Genomic DNA, 12551 nt, shown 5'->3' with positions numbered 1-12551 from the left:
TATTCAACTTCAAAGTTCTCCAGTAGGTTTCTTCCAATAAACTAAATATTTATGTAGTTTCCTTCCTTTCATCTGGACTAACTTTTCATTCCTATGGAATCATAGTGAAATTTTATATGTCCCTAAGATGACATTTTGGGTTCTTCACATACACACACAACCTTTTGTCAGTAATGGCACAATGACACTTCCTTTATAACTTTCACGTGCGATGATAAATTCCGTTATAATCCCCAAAAAGTTTTCATCAGCCAATCATGATACTGTTTACCAAAGAGAGTCCCACCATTATCAAAATGAGGGAGTGCATATATCTTCTCTCTCTCTCTCTATCTATGTACCTATGTATGTATGTATGTATCTATCTATCTATCTATGTGTGTGTGCGCGTGCGCGTGCATTCTTAAAATGTTATATCGGGTGTTTCTTTACGAAGTACTGACACAAGAAACGGATGTGATTGTTGTTCTTTTCTTAGGATATGATGAGACTAATGGGAGGCGATCTGAAGGACTCACGAAATCAGTTTTATCTCCGAGGAATCCTGATATTACTGTTCGTCCAGAAATTGATTATAACCAGTCTATTGTAAGTTCATGACATAAGTTGGGATTTACTCTAGTGATTCTATGGCACATGCATATTCCTTTGGGAATTAATACTTCTCTTCCTTTGATACAGGTTCACATCGCATACCCTTATGATCCATACTTTGGTGGGGTACTGGCTGCTTATGGACCACAAGCTATTGTAAGTATCATGGAGTATCTTTTCGTCTTGGATATCAATTTACAGATATCAAATGGCATGTTTTCCTTATTTATTATACTTTTTTTTTTAAACAGTACCAGACTTTATTGAAAAAAGAAGTGAGATACAGAAGCTAAGGAGGGGGCATAGATTGCCCCCAAAACAATACAGGTTTAGAAACACCCCTTTTAGCAAACGAGTCCCTAGTATCATTGGCACTGTGGTGTGTTAATAACATACAGGAGTTGAGGGCTCATACAAGCGACATGAAGTTTAAAAGAAAGTCCAGACGGGTTGGGAATGTACCTTGCTTCAAGGGTCCAAATTACTAGTATCAATTGCTTGATTTAGATTTTGATTTCCTCTTTGTAGCATTTAGTTGAAGCCCTAACTGTATTTGAATGGATTCATCCAAGTGCTTCCCACTCATGATTGAAAATATTTTTTTTTCTGGTTTCCAATTTCCATCGTCTTGCTCATTGTAATGTATTATTGAACTTGACCAGATTCATCCCCAAATGTTGGGGGTGCCACCTGCACGAGTGTCACTGCCTCCTGAACTTTCAGAAGATGAACCCATTTTTGTGAATGCAAAACAATATCATGGAATCCTCAGACGGAGACAGTCGCGTGCCAAGTTAGAGGCTCAGAATAAAGTGATTAAAGCTCGGAAAGTATGTTCCCTGAAAGCATAATCTATTGCATCTGTTATTTTATTTCATTATTTCGACTTTTCTTTCTAGCAATTTGTCCTTATTTTTCTTGCACTTTACCTAGATGTTCAGGATGCTATCAGTCTGGAAACTAGAAACAGAAAAATACTGGGTGAAACATTGTTTCTTAGTGTGATTTTTTTATACTATATTATGCTGTTTCCTGCTGTTTTTGCTTGTATTGTCTTCAGGTAAGTGCTCCAAGCCCTATGTTTTCATTTTCTTGTAACAATACGGTTACATTTTTTTAACAATTTCCTACTTTCTATGCTTTATGCGTACTTGAAACCAGAATTGTCATGCAATATTGCATTTGTTTTTCTCAGCACTGGGAGACTAGAACTGAGAACTATTTTATTTATAAACACTTATCAACAATTGCTTTTTATAATTATATTGAAATCAACATTAGCTTCATAATTTAGATATTGTTTGGTATTGGGCACGTTGTTTAACGAGGTAGCGGTTTTGTTTTGCAAGCCGGAATTGCACTTTTCATTTTTAAAGTAGGTAGGCTAGTATCAGATAAAAAAAAGTAGCTAGGCCAGTATTGAGCCTGTGGCTGGGGGCCAATTCTCCGTGTCCGATCCCATTCGCTTGAAAAAAGTGAAACATCTTTTATCTGGTAAGTTGCTTTCACATATTTTCTTGTTTTTAAGGAAAAATAAAACACCGATGTCACTATTTGAAGTAGTGAGATTGTAGTGTTAGCATGACCTGATCTCTGATTAAAGTCACTTTCCACCACTTTCCACCGTGATCATGACATCTAATCCACTGGTAGATTTTGTGAAAAAAAGTTACACTTCAGTCCCAATTAGTCTTTAGCCTGTCAAATGAGTCTGTCATGCTACCTTGCCAGCATGGGCTTGCAATGAAGAAGAGAAAAAACAAAATCCCCCCAATACCCAAGAGTTTAAATGTGGGAGAAATTAAAATATCCATTTTGTTGGTTATTTCGGTTTAGTTCCCCCATCAAATTCTAGATGCTAGTGAATAAAAAGGCTTTTTTTTTTTTGGGTAAGTAAGCTGGGGTTTGGCGGGGACCCCTATCGGTTTATTAAATGAAAAGAAAGATATACATTTAAGAATGGAAATCATCATCCCTATCTTTGAGACACTATATAGGGAAAACAAAAGGACTCAATTGATCCAAGAAAGACTGTAACAAGAACTTGACGGCCCTAATGTTCCTGGAGCTCTATCATCTTCTGACTCAATTTCCTGAGTCTCTGGCTCTTCCTCAACTTCTGGTGATTTGTTCTTTGTGTTTTTGTCCTCTGTTTTTGGCGGTTTGTCCTCAGTGGGAGAAGGGCTATCATCTCTTGAATAAGAAGGCTTGTTGCGAAATTGTCATGCTTTCTTATTTTTGCATTACCACTTGTAATAATATGCAGCCATATCTTCACAAGTCTCGTCATCTCCATGCGATGAAGAGAGCAAGGGGTACCAGTGGGCGCTTTCTCAACACAAAGGAGCTCCAACCATCCAGTCTTCTCCTCATCACCAATGGCCAAAACATCTTGGATTCAGCTCTGCCACAACTAGGGGGAAATCTTTCAGAATCTGAACTTTTCCAGTCTGAAAATGGCAATGCGGGTGCCTCTGCCACGTCCTGCTCTGAGGTCACGAGCGCTTCGAACAATGATGATATCTTCCATTCCCACATGGGTGGGAGCTTGCAAGGAGTTGGCATTATGCATAATAGCTCCAATCACCAAGTTTCCATCATCAGGTGAGAGCTGAAAAACAACCCATTTGCGGCATTGTTTCTGTATGAAACACCAGACTTCAATTACTGTCCGATGTGTGACGCGTGTCCGTCGGATTAGACGATTCTGTCTGGTGTTTCATAGGCAGTTCATCCTTGGCTATGATATTTTATTTCTAAAGTTCATGTTGGTTATATGCTATGAACAAAAATTTAAGTGACTAGTACTGGGAATTGTTCTATCATTCTCCTTTGGTGGGTGGATATTGTTGTTATTAATTAATATACTCTGGATTTGCATCTGCAAAAAACTTGATTTCTAATGAATACCAAGTTTCTGTTCATATTGACAATGGGAAATGATATCAGCACAACCATGTTTTAATAATAGCACAAACCCAGTTTGTCTTTTCTTTTTAATTGGATTGTGAGAGCTTTTTGGGAATTGTAATAACCTTTGACAGCTCTTTAAATAATAAAAGACAAGAAGATTTAGTGCGGATATCAAAACATAGTTCTGCTGATATCATTTCCCCTTAACAATGTAGCAGCTGCTTTTTTTATTTTTTGTTGTTGAAAGATAGTTAGTACTCTTGCCTGTATCCATTGGTCTTCTCAGGGCAATTGTGATACAACCATTTGGTGTATACACTAGTAACACTACTCCCTCCTTCCTCAAGGTATGGGTCTACTCATTACAACCTCTTGTCACAACTTGAGCCTCTTAAGCTCCTCATACTGACTAGGATTTTTTTAGAAAGGTCTAGATAAGCCTAGAGACATGTTGGTAGATGTAAAAATGCCGGTAAGTATCTAGGTTGCTCTTGATAATAGGCAAGTTTGGAAGATAGTAGATAATCTTTGAACCCTCAGAGGTGGGTCTTGGATCTTTGGATTAATGTTATGTGGCATGATCAGGATTGTAGAAATAAGAGGAATCCTATAAATGAGTCCCATTGCCATTGCCTCTCACCTTGATATGATGATCTACCACCTCTATCCATCAGGCCTTGTTTAAGATTTTGCTAAATCCCTTTTCGTTTTGGCCCTGTTTGTTTTAGACTTTTGAGTTCAAAACTGATTATTGGACTAAAAAATCAGTGCCTTTGGTTTTGAGAACTGGTTTTAAGTCAGAAAACTGATTATTGGGTTCAAAATAAACACAATTATTATGAGTCCAATTATTAGTTTTGAACAAATGGCTACACTTGTGTACAGGCTTATTGGTTTGGTGGGCCACCACTGGTAAAATCCATTGTCTATAGTCTCATTTTGATCGAATGGACCCTATTTCCTGATCAAGGGTTGATCAATGGCATATGATCATTCGATCATGGTGGAACAGACACAATACGGTGGCTCGCTAGATCAACAGAGTATTCGTCCAACCATATGCAAGGGTTTGAGTGGAGATGGTGGGCCTTACCACATGAGGTGTAAAAAAAAAATTCTACCGTAGAAAAAATTCTATGGAAAAAGTTTTTCAATAAATTTTTTTTATGGAAAAAATTAAATGACATAGGAAAGAAACATGCTTAGTATTTTATTATAGGAGCAATTGCAGGTATCTTCCCAACACCTATTTTTATGTCAAAGTACGAATAGAATGAAAAATCAGGGAGAATTTTCACCTAAGAAACCACCAACGAGATGAAGCACTTTTTACAATATTTTTTTAAAGTGCGAGCATTTCTCTCTTTCCAAAGGTTGCTTGAAGCATTACACCGAGGGTATAAACCCAACTATAAAAAAGATCAGACATGTAATTAGAGAAGACTAAGGAAATCCCAAAGGGAGTCAAAATCCTACACCGTCTCTCTTTACAGTAGTTGCAATGGATAAACATATGGGCTGTTGACTTTCCTGCTCCTATACATAGAGCACAATGTTCGATGATAAGGATGCTACATCGATGGAGATGGTCTATAGTCTGAATCCTACTCTTAAAGGCCGACCGCCCGAGTGCTTCCCTGACCAGGGCGTGTCTTCCTTGAAGCTAATTGTTGCGATGGATCAATATTTGTTGCTAGAAAGATGAAGGGGCTGATTTACTTTCCTTTTTATTGAAGGATTGAAACTTGATTAGTAAATATTAATCCAAATATCAAAGGGCAGTGATATTTTCACTCCCCCTTGATGAGAAATCAGCCCCCCCTTAACGTTATTCTTTAGAATGGCACAAGGTATGGAGGATAAATTCACTCCCTTTAAGGGGGGCGGATTTCTCATCTAGGGGGAGTGAAAATATCACTGCCCAAATTTTTTTGTCTCTACAATTAACAGGAATGATATCATAAAATTGAAGTACCACCTAATCCTGTTTGTTTTGGATTATGAGAACCAATTGTGAGACCAAAATTGATTATTCAAGTCCAATGATCAGTTTGGACTCACAATCCGTTCTCATAATCCAAAACAAGCAAGACCAAAGTAAAAACTGAACAGAGGTGGGTTATCTTCTCCTTTTTTCTTTTTTTTTTGTGTGTGTGTGTGAAAAAAAGGTAGGAAATTTTAGAAATATTTTTCCTCTCCAAACAGAAAATTCCTATAATCAAAATAGGTTCTTGGTCTTCTTTTCTTCAGGTAAAATGGGCATAAAACAAATTCGTGGCCATGGTAAATAGAGAGCAAGTGGATTTATCGTTTCACTATTATATACAAAAAACTACTCATATACTAATGTGTAGTCTAATCTCATACCACACAGAGGACAAGGGGATAGTGATTGAGTGGGTCATTTAGGCTCTGTTCGTTTCAGATTGTGACAACCGATGGTGAGGGCCCAACCGATTATTGATCTAAAATTAAGGGCCCTAACCAATTATTGGGTCGTTAATGGGTTTCGGCCCTCAGCATCAGTTGTCACAATCTGAAACGAACAGGGCCTTAATGTGCTCACCATGGATCATATGGACGATCATTTCCATCTGTGCAATCAGAAACCTATGAAATGGACGGTTACTCTTAGAGTCAAGCAAGGTTGCTTGAAGCATTACACCCTAGGTATCTAGTTTGGACTATCAAGTTTGTTGCCTCCAGCCCCTATATATAAAGATACATTAGGGTTAATGACTGGTTAATAGACTCTAGCCCATGTAGTCCCACTACACTGGTCCATTATCTTATTGGGCTAATATTAGAACATACATGGGTTATGTCATATGCCCAATATTTTCGTGGTGGGGGCCAATTTGCAGTGAGCTCCACTTGATGCCCGGTTCCAATCACCGCATACTTCACAAATAAACACAAGTTCAAAAATCTATGTAAAAGAGAGATGAATAGTTACCCAGCTCATATATTTACTTTTTTTTTCTTGTTTTGAGTTTGTCTTTGAGCATATTATGACCCATGTTATTCTGCCTTTTCCCTTAGACATTGTTCTAAAGATAGGGCAGTGAGCGGTCTTGTTCTGCTATTGTATTATCTTTCATTATTTAATATTCTGCGAGGGGTCTGCCGGCCTAACCATAGCTTAGCCATAAAAAAAGAGAGAAATGCAGTGATGAGAGAAGGGGAAGTAATAGGGATGGCAGAAGTAACCTGAGAGGGAGAGGATGAGGAGCAAGAAGAAGCCGCAGCAGGTGCGAGAGAGCCTCATCTCCAAACTCATTTTGTAGTGACTAAAAGTTTCATGGTCTTTGATGAATTTATAGAGGAAATATAGGATTCTTCACTCTAAGGTTAGCTAGATTTGTTAACGCATGCGTGTACAATCTTTTCTCGTTCACCTTCACAATGGCTTAAAATATCTTATGAAATCCAACCTTTTCTTTTAAAAATAGTCTTCTCTTTAAAGTTCCACGATTGAATGTCGCCCTATGGCTGAAATGGGATGGGCCTTAAAGACCCTCCAGGGTCTTTTGGACTGTGAAAGACCCTGGAGGAGTAGAAAAAACTAACAATCTCTAAGTTCAAACTCAAAATGTAATTACTTCCTCTTGCCCAAAACGATATTATTTTGGGAATACACTACATATCTCACGCTTACTTAAATTACCCAACATTTTCTAGATTGGCCCCACCCATTTGTTGCATTAACTGAAGTCTGAAACTCTGAAACTGACCATAGGCTTCAAGATTACAAATATGGTAAACACAGCATCCATTCTCAAAACAGAAAATTTATAAAAAAAAAGGATCCACAACTCCTAAAGTTACTACTAAAATGGTCATCTTTCTTGCTCATACTACACAGACCTTACTCCATCAACCCTGCTCACATACAATTATAGTAACAAATACAACTGTAACGAGTATTACCATTAGCAACACAGAGGCCATTTCCATTATACTTTTGTAAACACTGTTGAATGCATCTTGAGAGGTTGCACCCTCTAGGGTTCAGCACTACCTCACACCGTCCGGCCTCTACCTCTATTGTTTGAACTGCATCATAATAAACAAAATGAAACACAGTTTCTCATGTTTTTTGGTAGGTAAGCAGGGGTTTGGCAGGGACTCCTACCGGTTTATTATATAAATGAAAAGAAAGATGATGTATTTAAGTATGATAGGCATTATCTCTATCCTTGAGACACATAAGATAAGGAAAACAAAAGTCTCAAATGATCCAAAAATACTAGTGACTAATGAGCAAATCGAAGGCGAAGAAAGGAATTTCTCTTGTTTTTAACAAAGGAAAGCAATATATTTATAGAAAGGAGATGAAGAGAAAAGAAAAGAGACCTGAGATGAGGAGCATGGCAAGAAAGTAGAGAGTAGTGTGAGATATGTTCTTCATCTGTGCTAAAAACCGCCTTTTCTTTGTGTAAAGGGAGAGAGTTGTGTGAGGTTTGGTGTGGTGGATTGGTTTAGAGCTTGTGGGTGAAATGAAAGGGGAGCTGAAAAAATGGACCGCATTAATGTTATTGGAAATTTACTTGAAAAAGTCTGCATGTTCTCCTTTTCCCCAGACAGGGAAGACTGAGTTGCTTTGAGTTTATAGAAATTTGAAACTGTAGTTTCTTTTTGTGTTTAATGCTAGGGGTGTCAATGGAATGAACCTATACGATCCATGTATCCAAATTAATGGACAGGATTTAGGCACACCAGCTGAGTCCAACAGTGTCCATTGGATCATAAGGTCCGAAATCTGATAGAGAGTCCCTATATCTGAATTAGACCTGGCAAAATGTGACCCGTTGGTGCGAGCGGAAGAAAAAAGAAAGCAATAATCCAAACACAATAGGGAACAAACCCCAAGAAGAAGCTCAATCTTCTCTACACAAAACGTGTGATTTTTATTCAATCAAAAAAGTCCCCCCCACAGAGTAACATAGGGTTCTTTTAATAACCAAAATAAGAGTCCTAAAACTACCACTCCTAAAAAATAGAAAACTACTACATTTGGACTGATGATAAAAGTAAAATTCCTAAAATATTGCCTAAAATCTATTGATGATAATCTTTTTCTAACTAAAGAAAGGAAGTAGCGAGATATGTTGCATCTTTAGAATATTGTTGCCGAATTCAAGAGATGTGTGCTCCATCAGACTCCCTAGGTTGGAGAAAATCCGTCATCGGATTTCGATCTTTGAAGAGTGCACGTTCTCACTAATCTTAGTCGGCATCATTTTCCCACGATTCAGAAAAACTCGTCCTCGAATTTTAAAGTAACGAAGAACGATAATCATTTGAAATTGTAGAGCATCAAATAATCTTTCTTGATCTTGAACCGATTGGAATTTACAAACATCCATTGTAGGCTTCAATGGATAATCTAATAAAAATGGATCGACATAATTTGATGAAGAAATCAAATTAATATTTCGCCATTTGCCATCCACTTCGATCTCCATGCCGTCTTTTGCCTTTTGGTTCGTAGTTTCATAGCACACAACAACCATCGCTTGTGCCACTACATCCTCACAACACCCACTATCAATGATAAAATTATTCTAAGTACGCCGAGTAACCAACGCTTCACCACGATCGTTCCAAGTGATCTCATCATCTTCATCATCATTATAGTCGTCAAAACACGGCTGTTCATCTCGAACCGTCGATTCGACCAACTCTTCAAACTCTTTGACCAAATCTAGATGTGGGTTTCCATCTAGAACCTTCGATTCGACCAACTCATTGAATCCCTTGTTGGAACCCATCCGATCTTGAAAATCCCTTTCACACTGCTCACCCCGCGGGGCACGATGATCAAGAGGGTTAAAATCTTTCGAGACGAGACTATTTTTATAGCCTCTCCGAATTTCGAGACGCGCTACGCGATTCGTAAGTTGATGAATTTGCATTCTTAGTTCTTCAACTTCATCTATTTGATAATCTTGATGAGGCCCACGAGCCATGGTAGTCGCCTCTTCACGATTAACGGCAAGGATCCACGAGAGCTTTGATACCAAATTGGTGCAAGCGGAAGAAAGAAGAAATCAATAATCCAAACACAATAGGGAACAAACCCCAAGAAGAAGCTCAATCTTCTCTACACAAAACGTGTGATTTTTTATTCAATCAAAATAGTCTCCCCCACAAAGTAACATAGGGTTCTTTTAATAACCAAAATAAGAGTCCTAAAACTACCACTCCTAAAAAATAGAAAACTACTACTTTTGGACTGATGATAAAAGTAAAATTCCAAAAATCTATTGATGATAATCTTTTTCTAACTTAAGAAAGGAAGTATCAAGATATGTTACTTCTCCAGAATATTGTTGCCGAATTCAAGAGATGTGCGCTGCATCACCCGTACCCCCGGGTACACCCGGCCAGCATCAAAATTTGTGGGTACGGGTAGAATTTTTTTTGACCCGTCAAAAAATGACCTGCACCTGGCCCACACCCATGACCAGCGGGTGGGTCTGGGTCGGGTGCTAGTGCCCACGGGTTACCCGCAATACTAGGGTTAGGTTTTTTTTCATCATTTTGTTTTCTTCTATTTTCTCTCCTTCCAGTCTTCCACTCGAGTTGAGCATCCACGAAATCCTAGCCCAACCTCCCTCTCCGATCGCCGATCGCCGACCACCACCGCCACCTCTCCCACCCTCGCCACCACCATCAGCCACCTATACTTCTATCATTTCCACCACCAACACCATCATCTTCTTCTACCCACAACCATCTTCAACCTAATTCCGGCAACAACCATGAGATCCGACCATTAAACCTGCAAAATCTTACCTCCCCATCACCTTCTCTGTTTTGCTGAACCAAAACTCATCTTTAGAGACCCATTTCACCATCATCTTCTCTGATTCAAGCCTCTGTTGGACAAAATAAATTTCACGGTCCGTGAAAGCTTATGTTGCAAAAAAAAAAATCAGGTGAAAAATATAAATTCAAATTCGATCAGTTACCGCACGGGTTGGGTCTGGGTACATGAAAAACCTACCAGTAGAATCGCGGGTATTTTTTACCTGTACCCACGGGTACCGTACCCGCACGGGTTACCCGTGTGCCGGGTCTAATTTGAATGGAGGGTACCGATGTTAAAAAATATCCGTTATATATTTTTGTTCATGGGATTTGCTAGCGTCCATCGCGTAAGGCATTTCGCAAGTGGTATGTGGCATCTAACAGCAGCCACAGAGGCTCACTTTTCAGTAGATTTTGTCTTCATTCATGAGGTTGAATTGATATCAGCACAACCATATTTTGTCTTTATTTTCAAAACGAAATCCCGTTTTGGAAGTGTTTTCCATTCACAAAATTTCCAACTTCTACAGGTTCTGCTTCATCGCGTACAAAAGCGTGGCATACATATTTTGCATTCTTGGAATTGTAGAATCATTCTTGTTTATTAATAAACTTGGAAGCGAACGAAAAAAATCATTATTCATTAATAGGCTTGGAATACAACAAAACAATGTGAACAAGCAACAAACATGAGATAGAGATAGAGATAGAGATAGAGATAGAGGAGAATTTATATGATGGGTGGCCGTGAAAACACGTGAAGTCTCAAAAAGTAGGTACGGCCCACTCCATATAATGATCCAAACCGTTTATCTATTTGGTCACAACGTAAATAGGTTGTGCTCCAAAAATCATTTCCATTGGATGATCCTAACCCTCCGATCTGAACTGATCTGAATATGGAGATTTCCAAAAACCATTTATGGAATCTTCTCCAGATCGGAGGGTTAGGATCATCCTATGGAAATGATTTTTGGGGCACAACCTATCTACGTTGTGCCCAAACAGATGAACGGTTTGGATCATAAAAAAAAAGTGGGCCGTACCTGTTTTCCAAGACTTCACGGCCACCCATCATATAAATTCTCGAGATAGAGATAGATAGATAGAGATTAGTGTGGTGGTCTTTGGCAATAATACGAGCAAACACAAGCATCATCTTTGCAATATCCGGTACCATTTGCTTCTTTGGAACACCCTTGAACACACTCTTGTGGGTCGCACTTTGTAGAGCCAATCGACTTATGACACGTGTGCTCCGGAGGCCGAATGGAATTCACCCCTTCTATTATTAGTACCATCTTCCCAACTTTCAAAATAAAAAAAGAAATAAATAAATGCATAAACATAAAATTGGTTTGATTATATTATCCACAATCATTCAATGCCATTCTCTAATAGTGAAAAAAAATAAAATAAATTATGATGCTTAAGGCAATGTTTGGTAGCTATGAAGAATTTTTCCATGGAATATTAGTTTATCCAGGGATGAAATAGGGGAGAGAGGGTGGGCGAGGGAGAGAATTGAGAGAACATGACTAATGAGAGGGTGAGAAGGGGCTGAAAAACAGGAAAAAAAAAAAACTGCTCAAAATAGAGTTTTGTTTTTCCTATTTTTCAGCCACTCCAGTTCTCTCTATTCTCTCCCTCTCCTACCTTTTCTACTACTTTCTCATCAATTGGCAAACTAATTATTTTCCCTGAAAATAAAATAAAATTCATGGTTGCCAAACATGGCCTTAGATGATAAGATTATGGTTGCTAAACATGGAGATGCAAATAACCTGAGAAGAGGAAGAAGATGAGGAGGACGTAGTAAATCTTCATCTTCCAACTTCTGATCTTCTGTCCTTTCTCTGCGCATGTATGCATCTATGCCTCATGAACCCTTATATGCACTTAGAGAGACATTGAAAAGGAAAAGCTTTGGACTTAAAAAATGTGACTCCCTTTATTTTGGATTTATTAGGAATTCAATCAAAGTATCCTATTACTCTGGCACTTGATATTCTTTACTACTTCCCAACCATCTCTTTATTATAGAACAAATTCCTTACTTTGTATCAACTTCTCAATCCATGCCATCAGAATTTCTTTTCAATGTTTAACCCATTACTTTATAAAAATTAGTATGGATAGAGTTTGGCTTATATAGACGGATTTTACAATCTGGATTATAAAATGTTTTATAAACCCAGGATTTTACAGTCCTAGATTATAAAATCTAT

The 12551-nt window shown here is 38.3% G+C and overlaps 1 protein-coding gene across 1 annotated transcript; it reads left to right on the top strand.

Annotated features, from left to right (window-relative positions):
* LOC143863431 (nuclear transcription factor Y subunit A-3-like) lies at window positions 1–5212 on the top strand (the record flags this gene model as incomplete). The annotated part of the gene is made up of 7 exons (XM_077374096.1): window positions 1–22; window positions 479–588; window positions 682–750; window positions 1257–1424; window positions 2861–3198; window positions 3794–3854; window positions 5054–5212. Coding segments are annotated over 7 exons (927 nt in total), but the record flags the coding sequence as incomplete, so codon positions are not given.
* Between the last annotated feature and the right edge of the window lie 7339 nt (window positions 5213–12551).

Source organism: Tasmannia lanceolata, unplaced genomic scaffold (genome assembly GCF_043159265.1).
Source record: "Tasmannia lanceolata isolate RefF3 unplaced genomic scaffold, GAP_Taslan_0.1 ptg000044l, whole genome shotgun sequence".
Lineage (NCBI taxonomy): Eukaryota > Viridiplantae > Streptophyta > Magnoliopsida > Canellales > Winteraceae > Tasmannia > Tasmannia lanceolata.
Note: the sequence above shows the minus strand (reverse complement) of the source record. Positions and strands in the feature narration are given on the sequence as shown.